At 55.9% G+C, this 12,743-nt stretch overlaps 6 protein-coding genes across 6 annotated transcripts; 5 read left to right on the top strand and 1 right to left on the bottom strand.

The window, feature by feature from the left end:
• Window positions 1-24: 24 nt before the first annotated feature.
• EV422DRAFT_550513 (uncharacterized protein) lies at window positions 25-2,842 on the top strand (the record flags this gene model as incomplete). Its single annotated transcript, XM_053071780.1, has 10 exons — window positions 25-202; window positions 264-418; window positions 490-598; window positions 663-846; window positions 918-1,017; window positions 1,083-1,202; window positions 1,279-1,380; window positions 1,455-1,535; window positions 1,598-2,491; window positions 2,573-2,842. The coding sequence occupies 10 exons, from the start codon at window positions 25-27 to the stop codon at window positions 2,840-2,842; spliced, it is 2,193 nt and encodes a 730-aa protein (XP_052926223.1).
• A 79-nt stretch (window positions 2,843-2,921) lies between these two features.
• On the bottom strand, window positions 2,922-3,806 carry EV422DRAFT_429812 (uncharacterized protein). The gene has a single exon (XM_053067161.1). It carries the CDS (start codon window positions 3,539-3,541, stop codon window positions 3,068-3,070), a length of 474 nt encoding a protein of 157 aa, XP_052926222.1. The 5' UTR covers window positions 3,542-3,806; the 3' UTR covers window positions 2,922-3,067.
• Window positions 3,807-3,893: 87 nt separating this feature from the next.
• On the top strand, window positions 3,894-5,567 carry EV422DRAFT_526708 (putative IPP1-inorganic pyrophosphatase). The gene is made up of 4 exons (XM_053070166.1): window positions 3,894-4,253; window positions 4,363-5,041; window positions 5,112-5,221; window positions 5,294-5,567. Exons 1-4 carry the CDS (start codon window positions 3,938-3,940, stop codon window positions 5,335-5,337), a joined length of 1,149 nt encoding a protein of 382 aa, XP_052926221.1. The 5' UTR covers window positions 3,894-3,937; the 3' UTR covers window positions 5,338-5,567.
• A 780-nt stretch (window positions 5,568-6,347) lies between these two features.
• Window positions 6,348-8,418, top strand: EV422DRAFT_429762 (uncharacterized protein). The gene has a single exon (XM_053067160.1). The coding sequence runs from the start codon at window positions 6,596-6,598 to the stop codon at window positions 8,378-8,380; it is 1,785 nt and encodes a 594-aa protein (XP_052926220.1). The 5' UTR covers window positions 6,348-6,595; the 3' UTR covers window positions 8,381-8,418.
• A 752-nt stretch (window positions 8,419-9,170) lies between these two features.
• Window positions 9,171-10,723, top strand: EV422DRAFT_429754 (uncharacterized protein). The gene is made up of 4 exons (XM_053067159.1): window positions 9,171-9,601; window positions 9,669-10,125; window positions 10,219-10,325; window positions 10,592-10,723. The coding sequence occupies exons 1-3, from the start codon at window positions 9,314-9,316 to the stop codon at window positions 10,311-10,313; spliced, it is 840 nt and encodes a 279-aa protein (XP_052926219.1). The 5' UTR covers window positions 9,171-9,313; the 3' UTR covers window positions 10,314-10,325; window positions 10,592-10,723.
• A 369-nt stretch (window positions 10,724-11,092) lies between these two features.
• On the top strand, window positions 11,093-12,713 carry EV422DRAFT_429727 (uncharacterized protein). The gene is made up of 3 exons (XM_053067158.1): window positions 11,093-11,469; window positions 11,541-12,078; window positions 12,145-12,713. The coding sequence occupies exons 1-3, from the start codon at window positions 11,419-11,421 to the stop codon at window positions 12,474-12,476; spliced, it is 921 nt and encodes a 306-aa protein (XP_052926218.1). The 5' UTR covers window positions 11,093-11,418; the 3' UTR covers window positions 12,477-12,713.
• Window positions 12,714-12,743: the final 30 nt, after the last annotated feature.

Here is a 12,743-nt window from a genome sequence, read left to right as displayed (position 1 = left end):
TCACTGTGCGAAGCATCTCCCTCGATGTCCGTAATGGCAGGACCAATTCCACCAAAGGTCTTTCTCGCTCCCGACCCCCCTCCTCCTCCAGAGACGCCATCCTACGAATACGAAGAATTCCGGAACACAGACGTTCCCATCGTGATAGACAATGGGTCCAGCCATTTAAGAGCTGGTTGGGCGTCGGATACGGAGCCGCGATGTGAGTAGATCACGCCATGTTCGCGGTCGACATTCGCGGCTGACATTGGCTCCCATGTCAGTGCAGTTCGAGAATATAATAGCGAAGTACAGAGGGAGCAAGTCGGCGAAGGCGGACTCCGGTATCCTAGTAGGAAACGATGTCGTCATAGCGGCTCAGCGTGCGAGTAGCAAAACGGCCTTCGAGAACGGTGTTGTAGCCAATCCAAACACTTTGGTGAGCAACGGGCGGCCCTGCTCCGTATACGGCGGAATATCTTGGAGGATAGCCATTGATTTGACCTAAAGGAACAAACCCTAGATTACGTGTTTATGAAACTGGGAATCGATACGGACTCGGTACGCCATCCGGTGTTGATGACGGAAACGCTGTGCAACCCGGTTCATAGTCGGCGATGTGAGTGGGTTAAGAGGGCCATGTTTCGGAAGACGGACCGACAAGTGCGCTGACCGAGCAATAGGCGTTTCAGAACTTCTATTCGAATGCTACAATGTCCCAGCGGTGTCCTACGGCATCGACTCGCTTTTCAGCTACTACGCGAACACGGGATCGATGGACGCGGGTATGGTGGTCTCATCGAGCCACCACGGAACGAGTGTGATACCGATTCTTGAAGGGAAGGGGGTTGTGGAGCACTGCAAACGGTATGCGAAACGTTATGGTGCGTTGGCCTGAATAGTGGATGTGGAAAGGCTCACTAGCTCAACAATCCCAGATTGTCCTACGGAGGACAGGACTTCCCCGGGTACATGCTGCAGCTACTGCAGTATAAGTACTCAGCGTTTCCGCATCGTGTATCGCCTGAGCAATGCCAGGTACGAATCCTGAAGTTCGAACCCAGCACACCAGATCTTTGTGTGCTAATGACCTCCCCACGCAGGACCTCGTGCACGAACATGCCTACGTATCACTCGATTATGCTTCGGACCTGAAAGCCTTGAGTTATCCTGAAACCCTCAATGCGCAAACCCGCATCGTGCAGTTTCCGTTTCAAGCAAAGGTTTGGCTGATTTGACGTCGTGCGTACGTCTGTTGATGTGGCGTGCGAGCTTAATGGAATGGCACCCTCAATACAGAGACCAGAGCTTGGCGCGGAAGAAGCCGAGCTGTTGACGCAGAAACGAAGGGAGCAGGGCCATAGACTGCAGGAGCAGGCTGCGAGGATGCGCGAGGAGAAGGTGGGTGTTGCGTGAGCACCTACAGTAAGGGTTCCCGGATGCAGCCCAAACTGACACGATGAAAACATCCCCAGCTGAAGGAGAAAGAGGAGTATCTTGGCGACTTGAAACAATTGATGGAATCGAAGTTGACCGAGACCGGTTCAGAGTTCAGGGTACGTCCAGATCTTGTGTTTTTGGGCGAAGCCGACCCGCTAACGTTCCTCACTTCTCATAGAGACGCATGCACGATGCCGGCTTCCATTCGGAGGCAGAACTACAATCCGAGACGAAAAAGATCGAGACCGCAATCAGAAAGTCGCGAAACCGCATGCTGGGGATCGAAGAGCCAGAAGAGAAGGTTGTCCCAACCTTTCCACTCCTCGGCGTACCAGACGACGATTTGACCCCCGATCAGAAAAGGGAAAAGAAGAAACAGCGTCTCCTCAAAGCCGGATGGGACGCACGTGAACGTGTGCGGATAGCGAAGGAAGAAGAAATAGCGAAAGAAGCCGAAGACCTGCGATTGGATGAAGAACGACGGGTGCAAAATCCCCAAGGGTGGCTTGAGGACCGTCGAAACGCGAGACAGGCGTTACTGGCACGGATGCGAGAGCGGCGACGACGGAAAGCGAAACTGAACGACCGACGTAGCCGGGAGTCGAAACTGCGAATGCGCACGCTAGCGTCCTTGGCGGCGGAAGATACGCCGAGTAAGAGTCGACGCGCGGGGAACAGCGAGGACACCTTCGGCGCCGATGACGATGATTGGGGCGTGTACCGCTCGATTAGCAAGGAAGATGACTCGGATGAAGACGGTGACGTCGCGCAATTGACTAAACTTGACGAGCTACTACTCCAACATGACCCGGATTTCGTGGAAGAGGATCCGTTCGAGGACGGTAGACCGTTCAGCGAGTCGATTATGTACCGGTTAACTCACGGCACGCATCCGGTCGATCTTACTGAACCGGCGATCCAGAACCAGATTCACCTCAATGTGGAGCGGATAAGGGTGCCGGAGGTATTGTTTCAGCCGTCGATTGTGGGGCTTGATCAAGCGGGGATTGTTGAGATTTGTGATGAGGTGCTGAAAAGGTTTACGGCTGCACAGCGACAGAGCATGATGCAGGTGAGTTTGCCATAGATTTCTTCCTCCCGTCGGATCCACTCACTCACTTCATACCATCACACAATAATACCGTCCACACAGAACGTAATAGTAACCGGCGGGAACGCCCTCCTCCCCAACCTTACGGAACGCATCGAAGCCGAGCTCCGCGCCCTACAACCCTTCGGATCCACCATCAACGTCCGTCGCGCAGCCAATCCGTTGCTCGATGCCTGGAAGGGCGCCGCGCAGTGGGCCCGTGCCGACACCTTCCGGGCGAGTGCGGTGGCGCGGGCGGTGTATGATGAGATGGGGCATGATTACATTGTTGAGCATGCATTTAGTAATAGGTTTTGGCAGAGTGGGGTTTGACTTCAGTTCAGGGCGTAGATGAAGCCTGAAGCTCCTTTTCTCACCATCGCAAGGAGGTGTGAAATTTTGTACAAGGCATAAGGTCCCAAGAAAGCCGTTGTCGTGAGCGTCGTTGGAAGAAGGGCGGCCCTTTCGAAAAAGTTTCGACAAAGCTCTGCATTCAGACGATCGGAGAACAAAAGGAACTGGGGACGGATTGACGAATGGGTGGTTGCGCGAGTGTATTCATACAGGATTTGCAAAGTAGCGAGAGATCTGTTGAGGAAGCATCGACAGAACGTAGTAGATGGTTTTGCTGGTGGACATTTGCTGATCTCGCCAGTACGCAATGTCTGGCGGCCATCTCGTGGATGACACCAGCAGACGCTGCAACAACGTCGCCTGCAGTACCGCCGCTATCTTGGAGAGGAACGCCAACTCTGCGAGCGGATAATGTCCCTGGGGAAGGACAGCAGACTCACCCGTCAGTCCTGACTTTCCTCCTGAATGTCTCTGTAACTCCATAGACACCCTTGTGCACTTGAAAGACAAGTTCGATTTGCTGTAACGTTGGCAGACCGTCTTCCCCTGGTCGCCAGCGTCTGCGTGTCGTCCAACTGTGGGAATCGGCGGTGGCGAAAGCAACGCATGCCAGCAGTCGGATGGGTTCAGGCCATGCCTCCTGTGTCTCCTCCACTCCTCTGGTGGTGTCCACTGCATACTCGACGCTCGCCGCCACTTCCGCGCCGGCTGACCCGAACAAAGTGCGGAATGCGTCGCTTAGATCATCGTGGTCGGCGGCCAAGTGGAAGAGTCCGTCGAGTGCGTGAAGCTGAGCCTCCAGTCGCTCTGATATGAACGCCATCTTCAATCATCGTCCTCCCTGCTATTCGTCAAAGAATTGGGGGGACTGTATCGAAGCTGGTTCCCACGGTCTTCCCCTTCGATTCGTGTCTGTCCTCAGTCGTACTGTGGAATACTCCAGTTCCACTCCGTTGAGGCGTTTCCATCAGCGTTTCCATGCTCAAACGCGCTGAAGACACGGGAGGGGGGCCGGTAAACCATTACGCAGAAGTGGTAAGTGACTGCCCCCTTCTCCGAGACTTCCGTGGCGCAATGAAGCAAAAGAAGGCCAACTCGCGAAAAAGCCCACATTGCTTGCCGCCATCGTCAATCCTCGTCCTCATCGTCGCAAATACCCCCCGGTCGTCGAAACTGTCGTCGTCGTTGTTGCCCAAACTGTCTCCTTCAGCTCACGCTCCTATCAGCGCAGCAGTTCGTAGGACTCTCCTCGTCCGCAACCAACTTCTGCAGCCTTCTCTTGCCGCCCCCCAGCGTCGCACATTCTCAGCAAAAGCAAACAGCAACATGACTGGATACAAGCCCAGAGTTATCGGTGCCCCTAACACCCGGGAGCACAGGGTCTTCATTGGTGAGTTTTTGGGCGGTAGCTTCCCGGGCTTGTACCGCTTGTTTTAATTGAAACGGTTTGTCTGTTCGTCTGTTCGTCTATGCCCATCTGATCTTGTGTGCATTTTCAGAGGACGCCGCTGGAAAGGTTGTCTCTCCTTTCCACGACATTCCTCTTTTCGCGAATGAGGAAAAGACCATCTTGAACATGGTTGTTGAAATCCCCCGCTGGACCAACGCTAAGCTCGAGATCTCGAAGGACGAGCCTTTCAACCCCATTAAGCAGGATATCAAGAAGGGCAAGCTCCGTTACGTCCGCAACTGCTTCCCCCACCACGGTTACATCTGGAACTACGGTGCTTTCCCACAAACATGGGAAGACCCCAACGCCGTCCACCCCGACACCAAGGCTAAGGGAGACAACGACCCGCTCGACGTTTGCGAGATCGGTGAGACTGTCGGCTACACCGGACAGATCAAGCAGGTCAAGATCCTCGGAACCATGGCCCTGATTGACGAAGGCGAAACCGACTGGAAGATCATCGCCATCGACATCAACGACCCCTTGGCTCACAAGCTCAACGACATGGAGGACGTTGAGACCCACCTCCCTGGTCTGATGCGTGCGACAAACGAGTGGTTCAGGATCTACAAGATCCCCGACGACAAGCCCGAGAACAACTTTGCGTTCTCTGGTGAGGCCAAGAACAAGAAGTACGCCACGGAGGTCGTGCACGAGTGCTACGAGGCGTGGCACCGTTTGATCAAGAAGGAGATCCCCAACAAGGGAGAGGGTTACGATATCACAACGTACGAGCGTTTCGATTGATTCGTGAGGATACGACGAGCAGATGTTAACTCTTCTCTTCATACTTTACAGCGTGAACACCAACGTCGCGGAGAGCCCCTACAAGGTCGGAACAGATTCCGCCGAGCTCAAGGCCATCCCCGCTGCTGCCCCGCAACCCCCTGCGCCTATCGACGCCTCCAGTAAGTCCTGTTCACTATTCTCATCTTGTTTGTTGAGGCTTCAACTTACCGTCCCTCTCACCTCCAACGTAGTCGACAAATGGTTCTACCTCTCCACCTACCAGCCCAAGGCGTAAGGTTCAGAACCTTCCTGTGGGCTGCAGTATAGCAGGGCTCCTGTAGGATTAGCTCCCGTAGCGGCTCGCTTTACTCTATCTTGTATATGGTAATAGATCAAGTGACAATAAGTACCAGTTCTGGATTGGACATTGCGGAGGATGCATTGGAAGGTCATGGACAGTCGTCTTCATTCATAGATTGGGTCATGTGACATCAGAGACTCTCGGAATATAAAAGGAACTCTGCTGGAATAAAGGAAGGCTTGTTTTGCCATGTGTGAGGCGCAATGGGCGGGCGCTTGACTGCGCAACGAGGGCTTGAAGGTTGCAAGCCGAAACCGGCGAAACGCGCCGATTGCCACGTGTGCGACTCTGTGGCCACCGCGCGTCATCGTCATTGTTTTCTTCCGGAGGAGGCCATCGAGAAGGGACTCAAGGGAGGGAGGGCGCAACAAGGTTTTTGGCCCAACCTTGCTTTGGAATCCCTCCAGATTCCTCCTCACAGATGGGCAGATATGATATGGCCCGGCAACGTTACCCAAGGTTAAGGTAAAGCGCAACAGCCCCAAACCAAAGCAAGCATGCATGCGGGTGGGCGGGCAGAAGCGTTTCCAGCCCCAACGCAGATCTGATGATATCCGCAAGCAAGCACATGCCAAATGGAGAGTCCAATGTCCATGTCCGGAAGTTCTGAATCCAGCTGGGCCGGCAATGGGAAAAGACACGCAACACGGTAGCAACCACCCACCCACATATGAACATTCTTTTTCTTGACTTCATCCCCCCCCCCCTCTACACAAAAGCCCACACCAGCAAGCACCGCCCGTCGCCCAACTCACAGCAACCGACCTCCATCGGCAGCCTTTCTCACTCTCGCTCGCCCACGGCATTCCGCTTGGACGCTGCTGAACTCGAGAATCCCACGGAACAGAAAAAGGCTGCTCTCGGCTTGGGAAATTCCTCGCTCTGCCAAATTTCCTCGACAGTTTCCCACGGCCGGCAAGCACAACTTCGAGATATATACGCTTGCACTCACAACTGCAACAGCATAGCACGGAACAGTCTGGTCTCGTTTGAGCGTTGCAAGCTGTGGCAATCCTATTTTCCCAGCAGGTGCCTGAAGTTCCCCACGAAAAGTCAATATTTTTCGATTTGTGTGATTCGGAGTAGGACAGCAAAATATATACGAGAATTATCACCCCTCTGAGACATCCCAACCATACGTTCGACGACGAAATTGTGGGAAGGCGGCAGCATTCTGTTGCAGCGGCCTTTTATGGACCTGTCGCACGTTTCGCCACAAACTCCTTCGTCCGCCCCGTCCGCGCCCGTCCTCTCGCCACTCTCCGTCCATTCGCCGCCGCCGCCACCAACCGATGATAACGGCGTTCTCTCATTCACTGCAGGATCTTCGCGTCTCGCGAGCAAGAAGGAAGCTCAAATGTGGGAAATAAATGGGAACGCGGACGCTGGTTCACTGGGAATGGGTGGGAGAATAGAGGAGGCTGCCGAGCGGAAGGACACAACTCCGCTGGATACCCAAAAGGAGCAGCCATTACCGTCAACATCGCATTCACAACAATCACAACCACCGCAAGTTGTGAATCCACTCACGACATCAGCATCGCAAGCCGGTCTACCCACCCGGAAACTCTCCCGTTTCTCGGTCGTCACCCGCGATTCGAGTCATATCCAGAAAGCTCGGTCCACACCTGCCCTCAACGCTTCGTTTCCACTGTCGTTGAGCCACGACAACGCAGAATACACCCCAAAAACAATGGATTCCGTGTCCTCATCGTCCTGGTCCTCGACGGGATCCCTCACATCCCCAGTCTCCATAGGTGCACCCCGATCCCCAGCCTACGAGTCAGCAGACCTGTCTCAGTCATCCCGCTCCTCCTCCACGACGTCGCTGACGAGCAGCGGGTTCTCGCCGTCTACCCCGATAGCATCAGGGCCGGCATCTGTGGGTGCGCTGTGGAGACGACCCTCAGCCAAATCCCGCTTTGAAGTGTCTGTCGAGACTTCGGGAAGGTCGCGCTCCATTTCTCCGACGCTGTCCCACTCCGCGAGCGCCCGTGAGCTCCCCGTCGCCGCCGCGAAACATTCAACATCACCTGCGTTGATTCGCATGGATCCCGCGCGCGAGTCTCGCGTAGTTGGCACAGCAGCACCCGCGTTTGGAATCTCACCGCCTGCACGCATCCCTCACCTACACGAGGTGATGCCACCACCCTCAGCGTTCGGCCCGCAGGAACCTGCCAGCACGCATTTTCCCGTCAAGGACCGCTCGGATTTGACATCCTCCGTGTCGGCATTCAAGAACGTGCATGTACATTTCACGCCGGCTACACCACCACCGGATTCAGAGGGGAAAGTCCCTGTGGACCAGCAGCACCACCATTGGGATTCGTCTTACGTATCTGGAATACAAGCGCCAAAACCCGCCATAGACACATCCTCCCTCTGCATACCCGTCCACGCCTCCCACCAATCTCAAAGCATGCTCCCCATCACAGCAACCGCCGCAGAATCCCTCCACTCACCCTCCTCCCGCAAACCGTCCATCCCCGCCGTCCTCCTAACCCACGACTCCTTCCCCCGCCGCACAACAATAGCCTGCACCCGCCCGCACATTCTCGCCGACATCCTCGCCTGCCAATTCCCCTCGGACCTGCCGAACGAGAAACCGAGACCGCATACGATCGCGAAACCGAAACCGTTGCTTTGTCCGCAGCAGCAGGAGAAGATGCGGGTGTGGACGACGGGGAAACCTGGGACTGTAGATATCGAGCATACCCCCACCGCACCTGCGACGGTCTCCCCTCCGGCTACCGAAACGACCCAAAAACAACAACAACAACAACCCCTCATCGCCCCACGCCCACCCACCCGCCGCCCGACAATCGAACAAGCCGTCAACGTCTCAGTGAAAGGCAGATTCACGGTGACGCGCGAGCATTCGACGTATTGGCGGCCAAGGCAGACATTGAGTAGAGGGAGTAGGTTCGTTGTTGTTGAGGATTCGAAGAAAGCGCCCGTGGCGAAGGCGGGGGTTTAGAATCATTCGGTTGAGAAAGAGTGGGGTGGATATGGTAATGGAGGGGCGGATACCACTTTTTGCATATATACCCCCACTATGGGCGAAACCCCGCCCCGCACAACAATATGAGCTGAGAAAATGCCCTAGATTTCCTGTACGCGCTGCCTACGGTTGGTTTCATTTTTGCCATAGTTCTTATTCTTATTTTGCATTCATTCATCAACGAACGAAGAAGAGCGGGGTGGGCAAGGAGGGCGGGGAAAGAGTATCCTAGTTCCTTGTTCTCTTTTAAAATGAAGTCTGTGTCGTTTGTGTCGTATGGTCGGGAAGTGAAGAAGATCCGCTTTGCTTGTCGTGGGTTTCGACTGTGATTCAAGTACAGTACTGCCGGATATGGCGATCGCCGATGTAAATTGAACTGCGCACATCGCGCGAACAATCGCCGATGCCTCCGAGTGAGAATCCCCTCCGTCACGCACCGAATGGCCATCATCCCTCATCCGACGCTCGACCCAACGCCCCCTCCTCTCCTCTGCCAGCCCGCATCTTTCCAAAGTCAGGAGTCAGGATGGAGGACACATCGTGGATTTGATGGGTGAATCATCATATGGTGGGGAGGGGATCGCAGCGAAACTTGGCTTTTCGATACCCGCGCGCGATTTGGCAGTTCCCGATTTGGGCTCTCCCGACCCCCGCGCGCGCGCCCGTGACGGAGACTCGGAAGTTGTGACGGTTCTCGGGATCGCGATCGCATTTCGCCTCCCCCTGCCCCCCCCCCCCTTTCCCGTTTCCCGTTCGGTGCTTTTTTGGAAGGGCTGCCGGGTGGTTGTGGAATGTGCAACACACAGAAGCGACAGGCCGGATATAAAAGCACCACGGAGTATCTTCACTCTCCTGCGAGCAAAACGAACCGCACTCCCCCCATCACCAGTTCGCCACCCCCTTTCTAAAATGACACCAGTTGGCAACTCCCTCCTGACGTCCCTCTACCTCACCTTCGCCCTCCAGTTCCTCTCCTACCTCATCTCCGCACCCCTCCGCACCGAGAAATTCTACGACGCGAGCGGCGCCATCACCTTCGTCACATGCACCCTTGTCGCACTCCTCTGGCGACGGGAGGCCGGGGACTCCATCGGGGCTCTGAGCGCGCGGCAGATTGTCGCCGCGACGTGTGTGTGTGTGTGGACCGTCCGGTTGGGCGGGTTCTTGGCGTGGCGCGCCAGTCGGATGGAGGATAAGGTGCGTTGGCATTCACCGGGAGGTGTGTGATCGTCGAGGGGGGGTCTGACCACGCTATTTTGTCCAGCGCTTCGACGCATACAAACACCACCCTGGGAAATTCATCATCGTCTGGGCCATGCAGGCCGTGTGGGTCTACCTCACCGCCCTCCCCGTCTTCATCGTCCTCGGCACGCCGGCCGCGGACCAGCCGGCTTTCGCGGCACTCGACGGCGTCGGTACGGTCGTCTATGCGTACGGGCTGGGGGTGGAGATCACCGCGGACGTCCAGAAACAGCTGTTTAAGTTGCGCCACCCGAAGGAGTTCGTGAGGGTGGGGATCTGGAGGTGGTCGAGATATGCGAACTACTATGGGGAGTGTGTGCTCTGGGCCGGGGTTTTTTTGTTGTGTGTTAGGGGGTTCGTGGAGCAGTGGATGTGGGTGGGGGTTATCGGGCCCGTGTTTGTTGTAGCGCTTGTGGTGGGGGTCAGTGGGGTGCGGCTGAGTGAGAAGGGGGCGGAGGAGAGGTATGGGGGTAGGGCAGGTAAGGGCGTTTCATTTGACGTCGATGTTCCGCTATGCTTTTGGGGGGATGTGCATTGACCGAGCCCTTCTTCTTGCCCCCGATTGCTCGCAGACTATCAGGAGTATAAGGCGACGACGAGCACGTTCTTTTTGTGGCCGCCGAGGAGGGTGGAGAAGGCAGGGGAGGTTCAGCCGGAGCCTGTGTGAACACTTATCGAGATCGCGCCGAGGGGCACGAAACCCCAAAGTCAAAAGGGGCTCGAAAACGGACGAAGAGCCGGAGGGGTCCATTGTGGGAGCGATGCCCGATCTTCCCACGCGGATCAAACGCAGATGCACACCGGATGCCCGCGCCAAGTCACCATCACGGTAAACCACGACGGTCTATGTACATTTCGGACCGCCCGCGCGCCACCCCCAGACCGCTCCCATATCGAGAAACAACGGCGTATCACCGTATCGGCCGCTCCGCCACATCGTCCGACAGCGGGCCTTTGCAGGAGTTGGGTTGAACGGAGCACGTGGTGGAAGAGCAGCCATGGTTCTTTTTCCTGCGCGCGCGCGGGGTGAAAGGCCAGAACGAATAGGAGTATTGTATGTGAAGGGAGATGGGGATGGGTTTGCAAGAGAGACGGTGAAGGGGCGCTGTGGGAGTAGCATTGTAATCATAGTAGTAATAAGGCGAGACATGAGCATGCTGTGGGTTGAGAATCGAAGGGTGTGCCCGTCTGACACGTGTGCGGTTGGCCCTCCTTGTCGGTCAACGTCTCAACAAGAGCGAGAGAGTGATGACATCCTGCACTGACTTCTCTGACTGACTGACTGCGGGACTGCGGGATGGCCCTCTGTTCTTCCCACCAGCCAAGTTGCGTCCAGTATTTACCCAACGTCGCTCGCCATACCCGCTGGCTTCGGCTCCATAGTACATACGCTGTGTGCCGCCTGTGCTCTCTCTCGCCCTATCCCTGGCACCCCCCCCCCCCCCCCCCCCCCGCCGCCTCCCTAACCTCGCTTTCCCACCCCCCCAACGTCGGAGTGCGAGACCTACTTAGGACATTGTGTTCTGACAGCCTGCCATCTCACTATTCGAAAAGCATCACACATACTCAATACGAGCTGGAAACCGCCAACTTCACAGTCATCGAACGCTGTATCGCTCGTCGGCAGTCACTCACCCGATAGAGGCCTCTTACGAATTCCTAGACATTCTGCGCAATTCGGTGTCGTTTCCCACGCTCGGACACACAAGGAAAAGTAGCTCGCTGGAAGGGGCGAATAGGTTTAGTCACTCTTGAACTACCTTTGAAGGACGATGATGTGGACAAGGTTGCAGATTGTGTTTGGCGGGTATACCGTTGCGCAGGTATGTCCTATTCATGCGTTCATCAATCTCCTCAAAAAACATGCTCATCGACCTATCATCCCAACACGCAGCTCACCTGCATCTACTACACCCTCCTCACCCTCCGCCACTCCCCCGCCACCACTACCAAACCCCCAACCCTCCTCCTCCTCCCCCTCCTCTTCTCCCTCCTCCTCCGCGACCTCACCACCACCCTCAGCCCCCATCTTCCCCTGCATCTTCTCCACACCCTCTCCCTCACCAACACCCTCCTCGCCGCCCTCCTCACACCAACCGTGATCCTCATCGCCTATGAACTCTGCCACACTCTTCACGGGGGCCCGCGTCGCCGGTTGTTGTATCACGACCAGTTTGGACGCATCGCTGCTGTTCTTGCTGCCTCCGCGCTGTTCGTTTACGACATGTCCGAATTCGTTGCGGAGAAGGACTCCTTGGTGTTGAAGGAACGGCTGGGATTACCAGGGTATGAAGTCGAAGATGGGGCACGGGCGGTGAAGGTCGCGGAGTATGCTGGCACTGTGATGCTAGTGTTGGCAGGGGGCTGTTTGTGGGCGAGGACGGGGTATCCGTGGTTGAGTTTGTTGCAGGGGGCTATCTTACTCGGTCGAGGTATGCTATAACCCCCTTTTCTGTTTCAACCATTCGAACATGTCGACTAAACTCCGTATTATACAGTCTCAACAGCAACATCAGCAGGACCCTACACACCCCTCCTAACATCCTCCTGGTCCCTCATCCTCTCCATCTCGCTCACCACCGCCCTCTCCCACACCATCCAACACGCCAAGGATCCCGCCGATTCACCTCACTCTCAGCATCTACTCACCGACGATGACCTACGGTGGTATGGAACGCTTGGAGGTGATGAGGCGGGCAGTGGGCCGGGCTCGCCTGCGGGGAAGAAGAGTGGGACGAGTACACCTGGGGAGCTCGCGGGTGGGGCTGGGCAGGGGGTGGAACGGGTGGGGAGTGATTGGACGGTGGTCGAAGTCGAAGAAGGGAAATGAATTGTGTTGCATTCAACTGGACTAGGACTTTGTGTGACTGTACTGTATATAATTAGCTGGGGGGAAGGATACCCTTAGGAAAAAAGGTTGGAAGGTAATGGCTCTTGGCCTCGATTGCTCTTCTATGACTGTTGTGCGGTTTCTGGATTCGATATGCTTGTACATACATATATTGGGCCCGTTGGGTGCCCTTGCCCTAGTTTCGTCTGGTGTGGTCTGCTGCACTTCTGCGATGCGTTCCGAAGGAGTGTTCGTCCGGAAACGCGT

This window comes from Fimicolochytrium jonesii (genome assembly GCF_025526975.1).
Source record: "Fimicolochytrium jonesii strain JEL569 chromosome Unknown EV422scaffold_9, whole genome shotgun sequence".
Classification (NCBI taxonomy): domain Eukaryota; kingdom Fungi; phylum Chytridiomycota; class Chytridiomycetes; order Spizellomycetales; family Powellomycetaceae; genus Fimicolochytrium; species Fimicolochytrium jonesii.
This window is presented reverse-complemented; position numbering and strand designations above follow the sequence as displayed.